This window comes from Macaca mulatta, chromosome 3 (assembly GCF_049350105.2).
Source record: "Macaca mulatta isolate MMU2019108-1 chromosome 3, T2T-MMU8v2.0, whole genome shotgun sequence".
In the NCBI taxonomy this organism is placed as follows: domain Eukaryota; kingdom Metazoa; phylum Chordata; class Mammalia; order Primates; family Cercopithecidae; genus Macaca; species Macaca mulatta.
The window spans coordinates 197,066,035-197,082,305 of NC_133408.1; the positions used below are offsets into that span (position 1 = coordinate 197,066,035).

The window sequence follows — 16,271 nt, forward strand, 5'->3', positions numbered from 1 at the left end:
TCAAGGGCGGAGAGAGAAGGCCGTCCTTCCTGTAATCGGAGTCATGCGAGGCTGACGGGAAAGCCGGGAGAGGGAAGTACAGGGAATAGGAAGAGCCTGGAGCAGAAGTGAATTTACCGACTCCGGTGCACGGCGACATCAGGAAACGTCTCACCCCAGTGCTGCACGGGCGCCCGTGGATCGCCAGGAGGCCCAGGCTGTGGATCGCCAGGAGGCTGCAGCCTGGTCCCAGCATCACTGCTGCAACAGGCACCTCCCTGCCTGGATTCTGCCACGTGGGATTCTGCGTTGCTTCCCACCTTTGTCCCCAGCTCGAATCTCCTTGGAGCTCCTCTCTGCCAGGCTCGGGGATGGCTGGTGTGCCTGACATGTGGCCAGCGCCTGTGCTCCTGTGGTAACTCACAGCCACGTTCCAGGTTCCAGAACCCATTCCTATTCAGCTTTGTCATGTGGCTGGTGAGGGAGGACCCGGAGGCAGCTGGAGAAGGGAGACCCCCCTGCCCTCTGCTTGTTGCTCTATTTGCTGACGTTTGACGTTCACATCAGCCCTCGTGTCTGTGCCTCCGTCTGTGTGACCTGGGCTTGCGCCGAGTCGAGGAGTACCGCCTGGCCTTTAGATGCCCTATGGGACTCCAGGAGAGGAGGATAAACTGCACGGGGGCCCTGCTGTGACCGTCATCATAACAACACCATGGAGAACAGGCACATTTTTCAATAACATGGAACGATGTAAACACTTACTAACTTTATCCTCGCTGTTTTATAAAATGCAAATGTAAAGTGGCTTAAAAGTAATGATCTTGAAAACATTACATCTCTCAAAGGGAATTTTTTTCATACTCAAGTTTTGGAAAACAAAAGATTGATAATAAAAAATACGAACAGACTGAAATTCTGATATAAGTAACATTTGATGAGTGTCTGCAAGAAGTTTGATTGGCTTAATCAGATTCAAGACACGATTTGTGACCCAGCTATTGAGATCTTCCTTTCAGAGAGATTTTAATTTTAAAAAGTTCACCTGCCAAAAGTCGGCCACGGTGGCGGGCAGCGGTCCCTGGGTGGCGATGTACGCGGGGTTCCTCGGGTCGTGATCCATCTGCGGAGACAAGACCACATGACAGCGGTTAGCCAGGAGGTTAGGAAGCCCAGCGGTTAGGAAACCCAGAGGTTAGGCAGCCCAGAAGCAGAGCCCGGGTTCAGGAGGAGGGAAGGGTGGCGTCTCCTGAGCTGAGCAACACACAACTTGCCCTTTGCTGATTCAAACGAGCACATGGCACAGATGGGGACCCAGCCGTCCCGAGCTGAGCCACCGTGTCTGAAGGCCCAGCCGTCTCGAGTTGAGCCACCACGTCTGAAATGCTTTCCTTATACCTGAGGTTGAGGTTCTAAGAGCGGCATCAACAGAAATGAAGACCAGTAGCCCAAAGAGTGCAGACAGCTGTCATTAGCCCACTCAGCAGGTACAGCCCCATGACATGGATGAGCTTTCCAGCCTGCAAGTGACCGCAGAGCTTCCTGGCCACGGAGCCCACCCAGGCTGCCCCGTGTTCAGGAGAACGAGCCTCTTGCTAGAGACACAGGACTGGCTGGGCCGAGGCTGAGCTCCAGGCTCTCAATGGAGAGTGTGAACATGGTTCCTCCAGGCCCCAAGGACAAACTTGCCAGCGTCCTGGGAGAACGAACCAGCGCTACCTCCTGCTTCCCTGCTGGAGTTAACTTGTCGTGTGTGGGGGCTTGTTTTTGTGTATCCTGGAAAGGGGGCATGGGCAGAGCCGGTCGGCCTGGGCTTGGGCCTGGGTCTGCAGCAGAGCCGGGGTGGAAGGGGGCACGGGCAGAGCTGGAGTGGAAGGGGGCATGGGCAGAGCCGGTCCGCCTGGGCCTGGGTCTGGGTCTGCGGCAGAGCTGGGGCGGAAGGGGGCACGGGCAGAGCTGGTGGGCCTGGGCTTGGGTCTGGGTCTGCAGCAGAGCCGGAGTGGAAGGGGCCATGGGCAGAGCTGGTCGGCCTGGGCTTGGGCCTGTGTCTGTGGCAGAGCTGGGGCAGAAGGGGGCATAGGCAGAGCCAGAGTGGAAGGGGGCATGGGCAGAGCCGGTGGGCCTGGGCCTGGGTCTGTGGCAGAGCCAGGGCAGAAGGGAAGGTGGCACGGGCAAAGCTGGTCAGCCTAGGCCTGGGTCTGTGGCAGAGACTGGGCAGAAGGGGGCACGGGCAGAGCCGGGGTGGAAGGGGGCACGGGCAGAGCCGGTTGGCCTCGGCCTGGGTCTGCGGCAGAGCCTGGGTGGAAGGGGGCACGGGCAGAGCCGGTCGGCCTGGGCCTGGGTCTGCGGCAGAGCCAGGGTGGAAGGGGGCACGGGCAGAGCCGGTCGGCCTGGGCCTGGGTCTGCGGCAGAGCCAGGGTGGAAGGGGGCACGGGCAGAGCCGGTCGGCCTGGGCCTGGGTCTGCGGCAGAGCCAGGGTGGAAGGGGGCACGGGCAGAGCCGGTCGGCCTGGGCCTGGGTCTGCGGCAGAGCCAGGGTGGAAGGGGGCACGGGCAGAGCCGGTCGGCCTGGGCCTGGGTCTGCGGCAGAGCCAGGGTGGAAGGGGGCACGGGCAGAGCCGGTCGGCCTGGGCCTGGGTCTGCGGCAGAGCCAGGGTGGAAGGGGGCACGGGCAGAGCTGTTGGTCTGGGCCTGGGTCTGCGGCAGAGCCAGGGTGGAATGGGGCACAGGCAGAGCCGTTGGCCTGGGCCTGGGTCTGTGGCAGAGCCATGGTGGAAGGGGGCACGGGCAGAGCCGCGGCAGAAGGGCCTTGCTGGGAGTGGCTTTCTGTTCTGTTTCCCCACCAGGCAGGGACCAGAAACAAAGAGCGCAGGTGTGGGCTCTCCGGCTCCCCAATTTGTCCGAATGCATCCTGCTAGCTCCAATGGGAGAAGGTTGGCTTGGAAGACCATAATTATTACATTTATTTCGAAGATTAAGCACAGAAAAAAAGAAAAAAGAACATGAGGACAAAGCCTCGAGAGGCAAGCAGGATTTGAGCACATTGCTGAGGGGAGTCAGATGGAGGCGGCTCTGTCTTCCAGAGGGCAAGTCCAGGCCACCCTGCAAAGGACATGAAGACACCAGGTCATCCCTATCATCCCCAGGACTCACCAGCTCCTCCCCACACCTCCCAGAAGCATCTGCAGAGACTGACTCCCGGAGAGCTGGATGCTGCGCTGGGGGAACCTCACCTTGGGGAGGCAGCTGCTTGTGCAGCCGAAGCACAGTCCTTCCTTCTATTGTGTCTAGGACTAAAATGTACTCTTTTGCTATCAGGGTTTGATTCGAGATTTACGATGCTCCAGATTTCAAGGTAATTATTAAGAATACATTTCTCATTGTTCAATTCCCACCTATGAGTGACTAGAACTTAAAGTATAATAAACAATAAAAAAATAAAAAAAATTATTTTTTACATCACAAAAAAACCCCCCAAAACCAAAAAGAATAAATTTCTTAACACAGTGAAAAACGAGCAAGTTTTAACCCTATGTAATTTTAAGCCAATGCATGAGGACATCAGTGGTGGCCCCCGTGTCACCTTGAGCGCTGCTGCTTTTGGGAAGCTGACGTGGGGCACGTTTTCTTTAACAGTCAGCCAGTGAGTCCCTGTGCAGCCGTCACCAGCCCCAGAGATGACGGCTGTCAGCACAAAAGAAGGCACCAAATGCACCTTATAATTATGTTCACCATAAAAGAGGGGCGAGCATAAAGGAACAGATGTAAGTTATTCTCACAGAACAACACGGTGACGCTAGCCGGGGGCTGGGGGAAGGCAGGGAGAAAAGCTTTTTGTGCATCTGATTTAGTGATTCATAATTAAAACCGGACCTCGTTTTGAAATTCGCCACAACACACACAATACAGGTAAAATTATGTTACTGCCACTGAAAGCCCCAATTAGAATGTTTCAGTAGAAAAATGCTTAGCAGAAATAAGGAGTTTTGATTTTTTGAAATATGCATTTGTTGGGGGTGACAGCTATTTACAGAGACCCTGTCTCTTCTCTGCAAATAGTAATGCATAAAAAGGAAAACCCCACCTCCTTCTTAAATGTGTGTGTGTGTTTTTTTTTTGCCCAGAGCAATTTCTACAACAACACATTTTAAAATTGTAAGCATGTTCAAACTGGCACATTTAGTTGCTTTCAAAATGAGAAAAAGGTGATTGAAAGTAAAGTTCTGGACAGGGTTGCAGGAGGGTCGATAAGGTGACTATTGAGTTAGGTCTGAATTGTTAAGGTGTCCTAAAGTCCACACACCCATCACCTGTTCCAATGCCCAAGACAGGAGCAAATGCAGTCAGGGTGCTGCAGGGGGATGCCTGAACACGAAGTATGGGCTGCGCAGACTGAGTGGGGACCGGCCTCACCTCCCTCCTGCCCACCTGCCGTCCTGTGGGGGCCACTGGGAAGGTGGGAACAGCATGATGATCCGAGTGGTGACATGTGTTATCAGTTTCACAATAATTCAGGAGACAATTACAATCATTTAATTCCTGGCACATTCTGTTGAACAGAAAATGATTCTGGGCGGAAGGATTTTGTGCAAGCAGCGACTGTGAAGGCCACAGGCGGCCTCCTTGTGGTTTCTCACAGCCTTCGAGGAAAAGTCAAGCAAATACTTAACTGGCCACACAGATATTTTATTACATTTAATGTTTTCAGGCAGGATAAGTGGCTGTGGAGGAAATCAAGTGAGTTTCTACTAACACTGCTTTTTCCAGTGAGGGCATTTACCTGACGACCCGACGTGGCAGGTGTGTGTCCCTCTATCTTCCTCGCCCAGTGATTACACAGCACCCACTCCGGCTTCCTCTGATCTTCGTTCTTAATCTCCGCCTCCTACTCGTTGCTCTGTTTCATTGCAATATACTTTTTATTTGTATGACTGTTATGTTCCCGACACAAACTGCCTGACTGTGGGAAAAGGCCTGTCAGTGTCTCTGGGTCTCAGTCCCGATATCTGTACGGCAGGTGTGCTCAGGGAGTGAGGAGCTTGGATGTCCGTGTCTCCAGGCCTCAGTCTCCATATCTGTACGGTGGGTGTGCTCAGGGAGTGAGGAGCTTGGACGTCACAGTCTCCAGGCCTCAGTCTCCATATCTGTAAGGTGGGTGTGCTCAGGGAGTGAGGAGCTTGGATGTCCGTGTCTCCAGGCCTCAGTCTCCACATCTGTACGGTGGGTGTGCTCAGGGAGTGAGGAGCTTGGACGTCACAGTCTCCAGGCCTCAGTCTCCATATCTGTAAGGTGGGTGTGTTCAGGGAGTGAGGAGCTTGGATGTCCGTGTCTCCAGGCCTCAGTCCCGATATCTGTACAGCGAGTGTGCTCAGGGAGTGAGGAGCTTGGATGATGCAGTTTCTAAGTGTCCTTTAGCTCTGGATTCCAGCACACATGTATGTGCAGACTCATCTGCGTCTATGCATGTGTCCTGGTGTAGGTGGTCATCCTGAAACTTTCAGTGAACACCAAGTTGTCGGGTGGTCTGCGGCCCGCGAACATGTGTCCATGCTCTCCTCAGTGAACCACAGAAGAAGGAAGGACACCGCTTCCTCAAGCACAGAGCTGCCGTGCCCTCCAGTGGTGTGCAGGGCCGAGCATCTGAACGGTGAGGTGCTGTCATTTCTGAGCGCTTTCTCCCCAGATGAGGCTTCCACGGCAACACATCCCACCCGGAGAGGCCGGTACCATAGAGAATCCAGTGTGACTCATTCCAAGTGACTTCATGAAAATCAATGGCCAGAAACCAAGTACAATTAAGAGTATAATTCTGTTTTTACTTTTTGTTTTTGAGATGGAGCCTCACCCTGTCATCCAGGCTGGAGTGCAGTGGTGCTATCTTGGCTCACTGTAACCTCTGCCTCCTGGGTTCAAGCGATTCTCCTGCCTCAGCCTCCACAGTGGCTGGGGTTACAGGCATGTGCCACCACATCCAACTAATTTTTGTATTTTTAGTAGAGATGGGGTTTCACCATGTTGGCCAGGCTGGTCTCGAACTCCTGACCTCAGGCAATCCACCTGCTTTGGCCTCCCAAAGTGCTGGGATTATAGGCATGAGCCACTGCGCCCAGCCTACTTTTTAAAAATAAAAATAAAACCCATTTGTCTGTGTTGACTCTATTATCCCTTAGTCAACTGATTCTTAGGAAGACGTCATATGAACTAGGAGACTAATGAGGTGTGTTCCTCTGTCTCTCTGAATACAGTGTAAAGACGGCCTAGTGATGCGCCTTATGCTATCGGAGGATAATTACTAAACAAGGATCTTTAGAAACTCTAATCTGCATGAAAAACTTAGCCACATTTTCCCCAATATTCCAAACAAAGTTCATTTTAGAAATGAAGCACTTAGCATGTCAGGACCACTGGACTGTGTTCTGTAGTCCTCAACAGCCTCGATGGTGGCAGAGGAACCCACTGCGGGGCAGGTGAAGGGAATGCCAGTTTCTGCTCCCAAACCAACCCCGGCCTCGGGCAGCCATGACCTAAACATCTTAAAAGGATCTGGCTGACTTTGGGGAAGGACACGGCAGGGGGTGTCACGTCTTTAGGCTGAAATCTTGTGCAAAGGATAAGTACATGCCTCATCTGCAGGTATTTCTACCTGCCCATCTCTCCACCTGCCTTTCCTAACATTTAAAGCAAATTTCATGAAATGCTTTCTTGAAAACAACCATCTGACTTGTCAAGTCTATTTTCCAAATACTAAGTCTTAAGATGGGAATTTATTGGGAAATTGTAGCTTCGGTAATCAATGGGAGATTGACTTGTTTTTTTGATACAGGGTCTCTTGTTCTTTAGCCCAGGCTGGAGTGCGGTGGCACGATCTCAGCTCACTGCAACCTCTCCCTCCTGGTTTCAAATGATTCTCCTGCCTCAGCCTCCAGAGTAGCTGGGATTACAGGTGTGAGCCACCACGCCTGGTTAGGTTTTGTGTTTTTAGTAGAGATGGGGTTTCAACACATTGGCCAGGCTGGTCTTAAACTCCTGAACTCAAGTGATTCGCCCACCTCAGCCTCCCAAAGTGCTGGGATTACAGGCATGAGCCACTGCACCCGGTCAGGAGATGGACTTTTGAACTTGAAATATTTTTATATTGTATTCTTAGGAGTTGAGGTTTACTTAAGTAAAATACTGAATATAAACCATTATTATACATAGAAGTTTGATTGTAAATAACTGAAGTGGTTCCCATATTTGGCCAATTTCTTATGCTAGTCAGAACATCCAACCTCTCTTCCTTTTCTGAAAAGCCACTCTGTCCTTACATAGGTAAATGCATTCTGAATTAAAACTTTAAATGATTTTTTTTTCTCCCTTAATAGACAGTGAAATGAAGAATTAAGCTGATTTTTAAGTGTCATTGGGAGTTTCAGGGTTGTCCTGGCAATAAAGCTTGTGTGCTGTCTTTGAGTGGGCTGTTACATGAACACAATTTCTCAACTTGGTGTCCTCAGTAATAACCAGGCTGTTTTAAATGTAGCTCATGGGTTTCTCTCTCAGACAACCTGTGAGGGAAAACAGAATTCCCATTGACTTTCATGACCTCTGATTTAAAAGCAAAGATTGCACATTATTTACTACTGGATGCCTTCCCTGAAATGTAATGAGGACTAAGTACAAATATGACAGATATAATTATCATAGTTTTATCCTGCACAGCCAGGGCCTTCCTTTGCTATAATTGTAAGCTTTTCATTCAGCTGCCACTAGGAAGATAATTATCATTGTACCTTCAGCTATTTCATAAAGACGAGTCACCATCGATTTCTTCTGCTTCATTCTTACAACCCAAATTTGGAAAAAAAAAATTGTGGTATGAAATAAAGGCAAGACATAAAAGGTACCATAGAATTACTTCTCCCTCCTGGCCTCACCTTCTCACCCAAGCTCCTGCCCAGTAAGGCCTGGAGAGGGAGCGGCATGAATGTGCAGGAATTCATCCCCCAAACACACACCTCCTCTAGTTCCCACACGAGCGTGAAAGTTGTCCACCGTTTCCAGCTTGACACAGTTGCTGCCCTGGGCACTGCTGCCCACGTTGGCTTGGCTGTGGCCTGGAATAGCGCAGACATCTGCAAGTTGGAACCCATCAAGTGGGGGAGAGTTGGGCCCAGCTGCAACACTGAACTCTCGTCTTTTAGGCTTGTGAATCATGGTTTTATTCCTCATTTTGGCCTCATCAAACGGTTCATCTCAGGGAAAAGGGACCTCAACATGGCTTTTCTTTTCCTTCGGACAGTTTCGTGTTGCCAACTCTGCTGCACATGGTACAGGAACGGAATCCAGGCATGCACACCTGGCTCTACCAGAACGCATGTTCTGTTCATCAAGTGAGAGGCTGGCACATCGGTGAGGCTTTGGTTTGATGTTTTTGAATTAGAATTGATGACAGAAAAATATTACGTGCATCACATCTTATTAAGGAAGATGAATGAGGATCTTTGAAACCCAGACGGAACCAAGGTTGGGAGTCAACCTCTGCTGGAAGGAAGTGATTCCTTCTTAAGAATGAACACATAAATAGAAACCTGGGTTCAGGTGGTGTAGACCAAGTACACTAGACCAGTTCTTCACTTTGAATTCACTCTCTCAAAGCCGAACATGCTCGCTGTGTGGGCCGTGAAGTGCCGGAAAACGGGACTGGCTCAGGCATGTGGGCATCTTCCCAGTGTGCTTTATCCCATGGGTGTGCTGAGACCAGCAGAGCCGAGAGCTGAGCACAATCCACCATCCACCATCAGTGGCCACTGAGACCAGCACAGCCAAGAGCTGAGCACTGTCTGTCATCAGTGGCCGTGGCCTGCAGGCAGTGGGGCCAATAATTTCATCCAAAGCTCCCTATGGATGAGCAAAGAAACTTCAAGACACCGTAGGGTATGATTTGTGCCTCAATCACCTGCTCTGTCTCACTCAGCCCTAGAACAGTGTCGCATCCTGCAGGCACCGTGTTTGATTAAAGGCGAATGTGGAATTTTAGTGAGATGTCCTCATGCTTCCCTGAAGACCAGAATTGAGAAGAGTTGTTTAAAGGGGCAAACATGACAACCAGTGTCTGCCACAAATCCGCGTGGAGCCCCAGCCTCTCCACTGCTGGTTTAAAATGCCATCCACCAGGTCTCCAAAGCCCTGGCCCTGGACAGTGTCCCATCCCACCCCTGCCACCTGCCACCATCTGAACAGCCAGTCCAAGTGTCCCTAGCCTGTGGCTTCAGCCTTCTCCACGCTCATTTCTCTCCCTCCTCTGCTCACCGTGGAAGGGCTGCAAGCCCCCCCATTCAGCCCTGCTCCCCCCAGAGGTCATAACAGGGAAGGGGGATGCCCAGAGTTAAATAGGGTGAGAGCTGCATCCAGCATGGGCTGAGGGGAGCCCCTGGGAAGTGAAGGACCACAGGCCACAGGGACTCACACCTCATGGTGCAGGAGCTGCCGCTACACTTGTCCACGGAAACACAGGACAGCCTGATCTCCACTGCACCTGTGTCTATCCCAGGGGGAGGACCAGCCAAAAAACGGTCTCTTTCTTAAGAAACAGGGTCCCATTCGCTGGAAAAACTTCAGGAAAACGAATCTGGAATTCTGGACCTGCCTCCGTGCTACTGATCATTACAAAAAGCAGAGACTGAGGACTCGTGTGCCCATGCCCAGTGAATAAACAGGAAATGAGTAGCTCCAGGAAGAGGAATGACACCCACTACGAATCTCTCCTAAAAGCCACGTCTTCTAGTCAGGCAACTGTCCAGTCGCCACTGCTGGATGTTCTACAAGTCATGGAACCCACCGCCCAGCGTGAGCCGGGACCCACACAGCTCATAAATAGCCCCACTGGTGAAGGAACAGAGGAGTGGCGGGAGTCCAGTGGGCAGAGTGGGTCCCGTGTACCACAGAGACGCTGAGCCAGGCGGGGATGCGATTTCCCCCAAGAACCTTCCCGCGTGATTTGCCGTGTCCATGACGCCCAATGGAAAGCCCAGGGCCACTGCCCTGGCGACACACTTACGATGGGGCTGGCGTTGATGTAGTCCGAGTGGCTGTGGCTGTTCTCCGCCTTCAGTAGGACCCGGGAGTGGTCATCTGCAAGGACACAGTGCAGGGGTCAGAGGAACGTTGGCCCACCCAGCAGCATGGGACCCCCACCTGGCCTCCAGGGCCCACCATCCAGCAGCGTGGGACTCCCAACCAGCCTCCAGGACCTATAGCCCAGCAGTGTGGGACCCCTGCCCAGGCTTCAGGGCCCACCCGTGTCCTCTCCCAGGACTCTGCTCATACCCTCCTGAATGTGGTTTCTAATGTTCCTGTTCCCATCCTCCCCTCTCTTTGTGATCCTCCACGTGGGAGGCAGACGAACGGCATGTGGGGAAGTGGTACAAAGCTCCCATTCAGCAGAATGGAGATATCCTGGTGTTTTCCCCCACGTGGAGTTCACACACCAAGGTCAGGGGTTCCTCTGCAGAATTTTACACCATGTTGGCCTTTAAATCACAGACACACTTGGCAACACACAGCAGGTAAATGGAAATAGGAACGTTAAGCAATCGGCCACCTTCCAAAATAAAAAGTTTCATAGTCGATGAAGAGTTAAGTCCTCAAGATTACCGGAATTTAGTTTTAAAAGGAGAGTAAGAGATAAATAAAATGCAGATAAAGAGGAAATAGAGGAGAAATGTACCAGTGGAGACTGGCATAAAAACTCGCTTGGACAGGCCGAGTAACCTGATGGCTGCTGAAGCCGGGCACAGCACGGGGGACGCTCGGCACTTGTGATGTTGTGATACACCAGCTGTCTTGGCTTTGGTTCTAGGGTAACCCCCATTCTGCTTACTGCGACTGCCCTCCTCTTTGCCCTGTTTTTAGAAACTTCGATCAGCAGAGCTCACAGAGGAGGAGAAGCTGAAAGAGCCCCTCCTGCATCTCCCACCTCCCCGGTGTGCAGCCACTTCCTTTTCTCTGCAAGGTGCTCTTTGTATTATGGGATCTTAGGGGCGTTGTTTTTCTGCCAGAAATCTCTGTGGCCAGTGGCACCTTTGCCCAAGTTTTGCTCAGGCTGGGCCTGGCAGGCTGCGTTTGGCTCACACTACCAGCCTGGGTCCTATGCCTGCCAAGGGCCAGTCAGGCATGCAGCGGTGAAGGGTGTGTGAGGAGCGTGGGGTCCGGTTACACCAGTCAGGCACACTGGGTGCTGCAGCAGGGTGGGCAGCTCCATGTGCCAGCATGGGCGCTGGCTCTCTGTGAGGCTGCGGCCAGATGAGGCAGGCTGCAAGCAGCTTCCATGGTTGACACTAAGGAACATGGTAGCTCCTGGAAGTCTGGAGATGGCAGGAACCACAGGGTCCCAAAGATGGAGTCACAGGCCTGGCTTGGGGAGCTCCCAGTTCTGGGCTCCCTTCTCAGAAGGAAAGAGCTATTCTCTCCTTCTCTTTACCCACAATGTGGTGAGCAAGGGGCATGCCTCAGCCCTGTTTGTGCCGCAGCTCTTCTAGCCCCACCATTAGACAGGTCCCGAGTTCTTGTTCTGCAACCAGGAAGAATGAGGTACGGAGACAAGTGAAGGGTGAGCGAGATGAAGAGGAGCTTCACTGAGCAATTCAACAGCTCAGTCTCCCACAGGGGGCAGCTCCTTTCTGCAGCCAGGGGGTCCTGATGAGTGTTCAGCTCCTAGCAAAGAGGAGGCTCTGGAGTGGGTAGCTCCTCTCTGCAGGCTGCTTGTCCCATTGTCTCTACAGACCTCAGCCGAGAGGAGGCCTTGGAGACGGTAGCTCCTCTCTGTAGCTGGTCATCCCCATGTCTGCCCAGCTCCGGCTGAGCCTGAGGCATTTATGGGCCTCAGAGGGGAGGAAATACATGCTGATTGGTCCATGGGTGGCCATGGGCAGGCCTGGAAAAGGCACCATGAGTTCCCACTCTGATCCACAGGACTCGCAGCCCAGCCCCCAGCCTTCAAACCCTCCCTGGCCTGAAGGTGGTTGAAGGTGGTGCCTCATGGGGACCTACCCCCTTTTGCCCAGGAATCTCTGCCTCCTGCTGCCATTCATGGCACCCAGGCTGTTTGTGCCAAGGGGCACCTGCCGGCCAGAGCTGAGCTGCCCTTAGCCCTCCCTCAGCTTCCCTCCCATGCTTGTTGGTGCCCAAAGTCCAGAGGGGGCTGAGGTGGCAGGGGGCTGGTGTGTCAGCACTGCCCTGAGTGTGCCCACACCTGCTGAGCTGTGACAGCGCCCGGGCTCGGCCCTGACTTTGCTCCAAGATCAGCATGGGTGCCAACAGCAGGGAGAATCCAGGCAGCAGGAGCAGACACTTCCTGCAAGGGCAAGGATCTTCTTCCTGGGTCCCCAAGAGTGCAGGGCTGCCTGGGTCTGCAGCTACGGTTCGGGCAGCTGCAGCTGCTCCCCGGGGTGGGGGTGGGTCCTGCCTGCTTCATGGAACAGGATGCCCAGGTCACGCCTCCCTGCTGCAGCCAGTGTGATGGTAGTGACCACTTCAGAGGGCCTGTCACTGACATCCCTGGCTGAAATCTGAGAGACAGCGTCTCAGCTCTGCTGCTGTTTGTCCCAGGGAAAACTTTTCAGTGCTGCACACAACACAGATTTCCTTCTCTTCCACCCTGGCTGGAGCCCTCGGAGGACAGTGCTTGGAGGCCATGGGTCCCCTCTGGACCTGTTTCCCAACTCCAAACTCACCAGGCACCTCCTGCGGGCGCTGGCACCAGAAGGAAGTGGCCCCAATCATGGAGCAGTGTGGTGGTGGTGAAGCTGCACAGATTCTGCTTTTCTATGCAATTCTTTCATTTTTCTTGGAGATTTTACTTATATTTTTTAAAACAACAAATTCTAGGGCTTGGGAAACTTAGTGTTTTAACTGATTTAACTAGGAAAGTACTGTGCACTAGAGATCAATACACTCCAGGTTGGATGCCGTCCTGACACCCTCCTTCAGGTAGGAATGTCAGCCTCTTTCAGGGGTGACAAGATGGGGTAAGACAAAACATCTAGAAAGAGGAGAAAAATGCGTATGTACATATGCACATGCCGTATGTAGCTGAATGCCTCAGGAATGTCGTGAAGCTACAAATCATCCCGTCAGCTTTGAACGCAGGTGTGAATGATGCAAAAATCCCAGGGACTCAATGGCTTTTAGCTCCTGCACAAATTAGTTCTTGGAGAGTGAAAATTGGCAGTGGCAGGAAATTGTAACGTGAATAATCAGAAAAAAATTGGTGGACTCTGACATGTGAACACCCCACAAACACTACTCCAAACATTGATTCCAGAAGCCCAATTTCACAGTGGGGCCACACAGAACACAGCCAGAGATGAGGCTGTGGTCAGAGGTGCTGGGCTGGGTCCGGTGCTGCAGCCCACACAGAGCTTGGGAATAAAAGCAGTGCCTCTGGCTGCTTCCAGGGGCCTCCGGGCCCTGCCTCATTTTCAGCACAGCCACCGTTAGGCACTTGTGAGACCAGCAACTGGGGACCGCTCTTACGTGTCTTGAGAAGGCTTTATCAAGAGCAGGGTCACGAGGGAGCAGGGCAGGGAAGAGGCAGCGCAGCTCGGAGCCCCCAGGCTCCTGACCTGGCTTGGTCTGGTGCTTTGACGGTACCCACTGAGCCCTGAGACCAGCGGCCTGGTCTCCAGTGCGTGTGTGGGGTGGGGCACAGAGGAGGCATCAGGGCAGTGTGCTAGGAGCTCCTCCTCAGCCGAGCGGTCCCTGCCACCAGGTCCTGTGAGCAACAGGCCATGGGGAAAGTGGCCACTGCCACTGGACTCAGCAGACAAGCGCCAGCTGAATTTTCTCATTGGAAAATTAAGAAAATGCTTCCCTAGCTCGGGAGTCCTGGGGAGTTAAACATACATTCTACAAGCCTGGCCCTCTCCTCTCCGTGGCAGAGGGGGAATCTGTCTTGGGCACCCGAGCCCTGATGGCAAGCAGAGGACAACCCACGGGCTTCTTGGTGGAAGATGGTTTCAGCAGAATTCATTTCCCCCAAGGTCACCCTTTAAAGATGGCACTGAGTGGAGGACCCGGCTTCCAGGGCTTCGGAGAGCTCCTACTTCCTGATCGCATACTTGATTTTGTGTCAACATGTTGCTTTTGAAATTACCAGGTAAGTCTTTTTTTTTTTTTTAAGAGACAGGGTCTTGCTCCATCACCCAAGCTCGAGTGCAGTGGCACAATATTGAATCACTGAAACCTCCACCTCCTGGGTTCAAGCAATTCTCCTGCCTCAGCCTCCCGAGTAGCTGGGACTACAGGCACACATCACCGCACATGGATAATTTTTAGTAGAGACAGGGTTTTGCCACGTTGGCCAGGGTGGTCTCAAACTCCTGACCTCAGGTGATCCACCTGCCTCGGCCTCCCAAAGTGCTGGGATTACAGGCATGAGCCACCACGCCTGGCCAGCAAAGTCACTGTGTTTGCAATATGGGGTCATTTGGAACTTCCGGGAAACGCCTGGAGCCATCCTAGGTGGGCCAAGGGACGCTGCGGGCTGTGGAGGAGGGCGGACTCTGACTCCCGCATGGGGTGACAACCGCTCCTCATGCGGAGAGTTCATGTGTCTGGCGAACCTCTATTTTGTGCTTCTCTTACTTCTTACGAGTTGTTTTTAGAGCCAATGGGATGATGGTATCCAGTTCCCAAGTCCCCTAAAGGGCAGTTTCCTTGACGTACAAGGCCTGGGGAGGGCCTTCATGTTCTATGAAGGGAGGCAGGTGGCCTGGGGCCTCTCAAGGCCAACCCCAGGCTGGAGATGAAGACAGGGTGGGCCCACGCACAATCAGCCCTGGCCTGTGCTCGTGGAACTGAAGGCTGCTCCCTCCTGTTCTCAAATGAAACATCATACCTCCCTGGGGAGGCAACACAGAGCAATGGCAGGAGCCACAGGATGAGAATTCATAACAGCCTCATGTTTCCATTAAGAATGGGTGTGCTCTTCAAAACCATAGTCTGAGAATTTACTGAGAGGCCAGGAAAACGTGGGAACTCATCTAGAGTCTTCCTTCACCTGGCTCTATAACAGAGTTAACTTAACTCTATAACAGAGTTAATTTAACCCACTGTGCACATTCCTTTTCTGAACCTTTACTATGTTTATCATGTGTTAGTGCATTGTTCAACAATATTTCAGGCCGGCTGCAGTGGTTCACACCTGTAACCCCAGTACTTTGGGAGGCTGAGGCGGGTGGATCACCTGAGGTCGGGAGTTCGAGACCAGCCTGGCCAACACGGTGAAACACCGTCTCTACTAAAAATACAAAAATTAGCCAGGTGTGGTGATGGGCGGCTGTAATCCCAGCTACTTGGGAGGCTGAGGCAGGAGAACTGCTTGAACCCGGGAGGCGGAGGTTGCAGTGAGCCGAGACCATGCCATTGCACTCCAGCCTGGGCAACAAGAGTGAAACTCTGTCTCAGAAATATTTTTTTGATATTAAAAAAAAGAGTATTTCAAATTACTCAGATGTTCCATATTTTCACGGATTAGATCCTCTTCTCATCCTGGACCCAGTGGCCATCCTGGGCCATGGACAGAACGGGGACTACCTTACTGTTTTAGGCTGAAGAAACTAAGGCTCAGAAGGATGGAACGACTCATGTGGCCATGGCCTCGCAGGGTTTGACTCCCAGCCCCACTGCTTGCCAGCAGGCGATCTTGGGTAAACTGTTCAGTGTTCAGAGAATGCAGGATAACACACAACTCACAGGACTGTTGTGATAAATGGCACACAGCAAGCAATGAGGAGCAAGGTTGAGATGACGGTGGACACACACCCAAACGGGTAGGTCAGCCAAGCTGGCAAAGTGTGTTCTTGCTGCCCTGTGGTGGCAGAACATATGGAGCGATTTTCATAGGTGCCAACAGAAGAGACACATCCCACAGTTTCTTCTTGAGTATTACTAGGGCAAAGAGCCTTGGAAGATGGCCAAGCTAAGCATGTTAGAGGACGCAGTGGTGTAGCCATTAATCATGATCTAGAACCTCCCGTGCCCCGCCCCCCGCGACTGCATCCAAGGAAAGTGTGTGGAAGACTCCTCTGCCTGGAACATCGTCTTGCTACACGGATCTCTGAGGATGGCATTCCCCCAGGCCCCCTGGCTTGTTGTCCACACTCAGGAAGCTGCTCTGCAGGGCCAAGAATCTGCCTCCCACCAGCACACAGGCTCCATGGTGCTGCTGTTTGGAGAATGCGTGAGGCCATCTGTGAAGCCACTGCTGAGTCCTGGAACTCAGCAATGGGGTTCCTTCCTCCCAGGGGCCTGACA

General features: G+C 52.5%; 1 protein-coding gene across 3 annotated transcripts in view; it reads right to left on the bottom strand.

Annotated features, from left to right (window-relative positions):
* Positions 1–16,271, bottom strand: part of PTPRN2 (protein tyrosine phosphatase receptor type N2) — a 1,015,036-nt gene that overhangs the window by 57,680 nt on the left and 941,085 nt on the right. For all 3 annotated transcript variants that reach the window (XM_028846528.2, XM_015135381.3, XM_077997823.1), the window contains 2 exons: positions 10,015–10,088; positions 1,022–1,099 (listed from right to left, as the gene is read on the bottom strand). In XM_028846528.2, the coding sequence (XP_028702361.2) occupies positions 1,022–1,099; positions 10,015–10,088 (152 nt within the window). The remainder of the gene's footprint in view (positions 1–1,021; positions 1,100–10,014; positions 10,089–16,271) is intronic.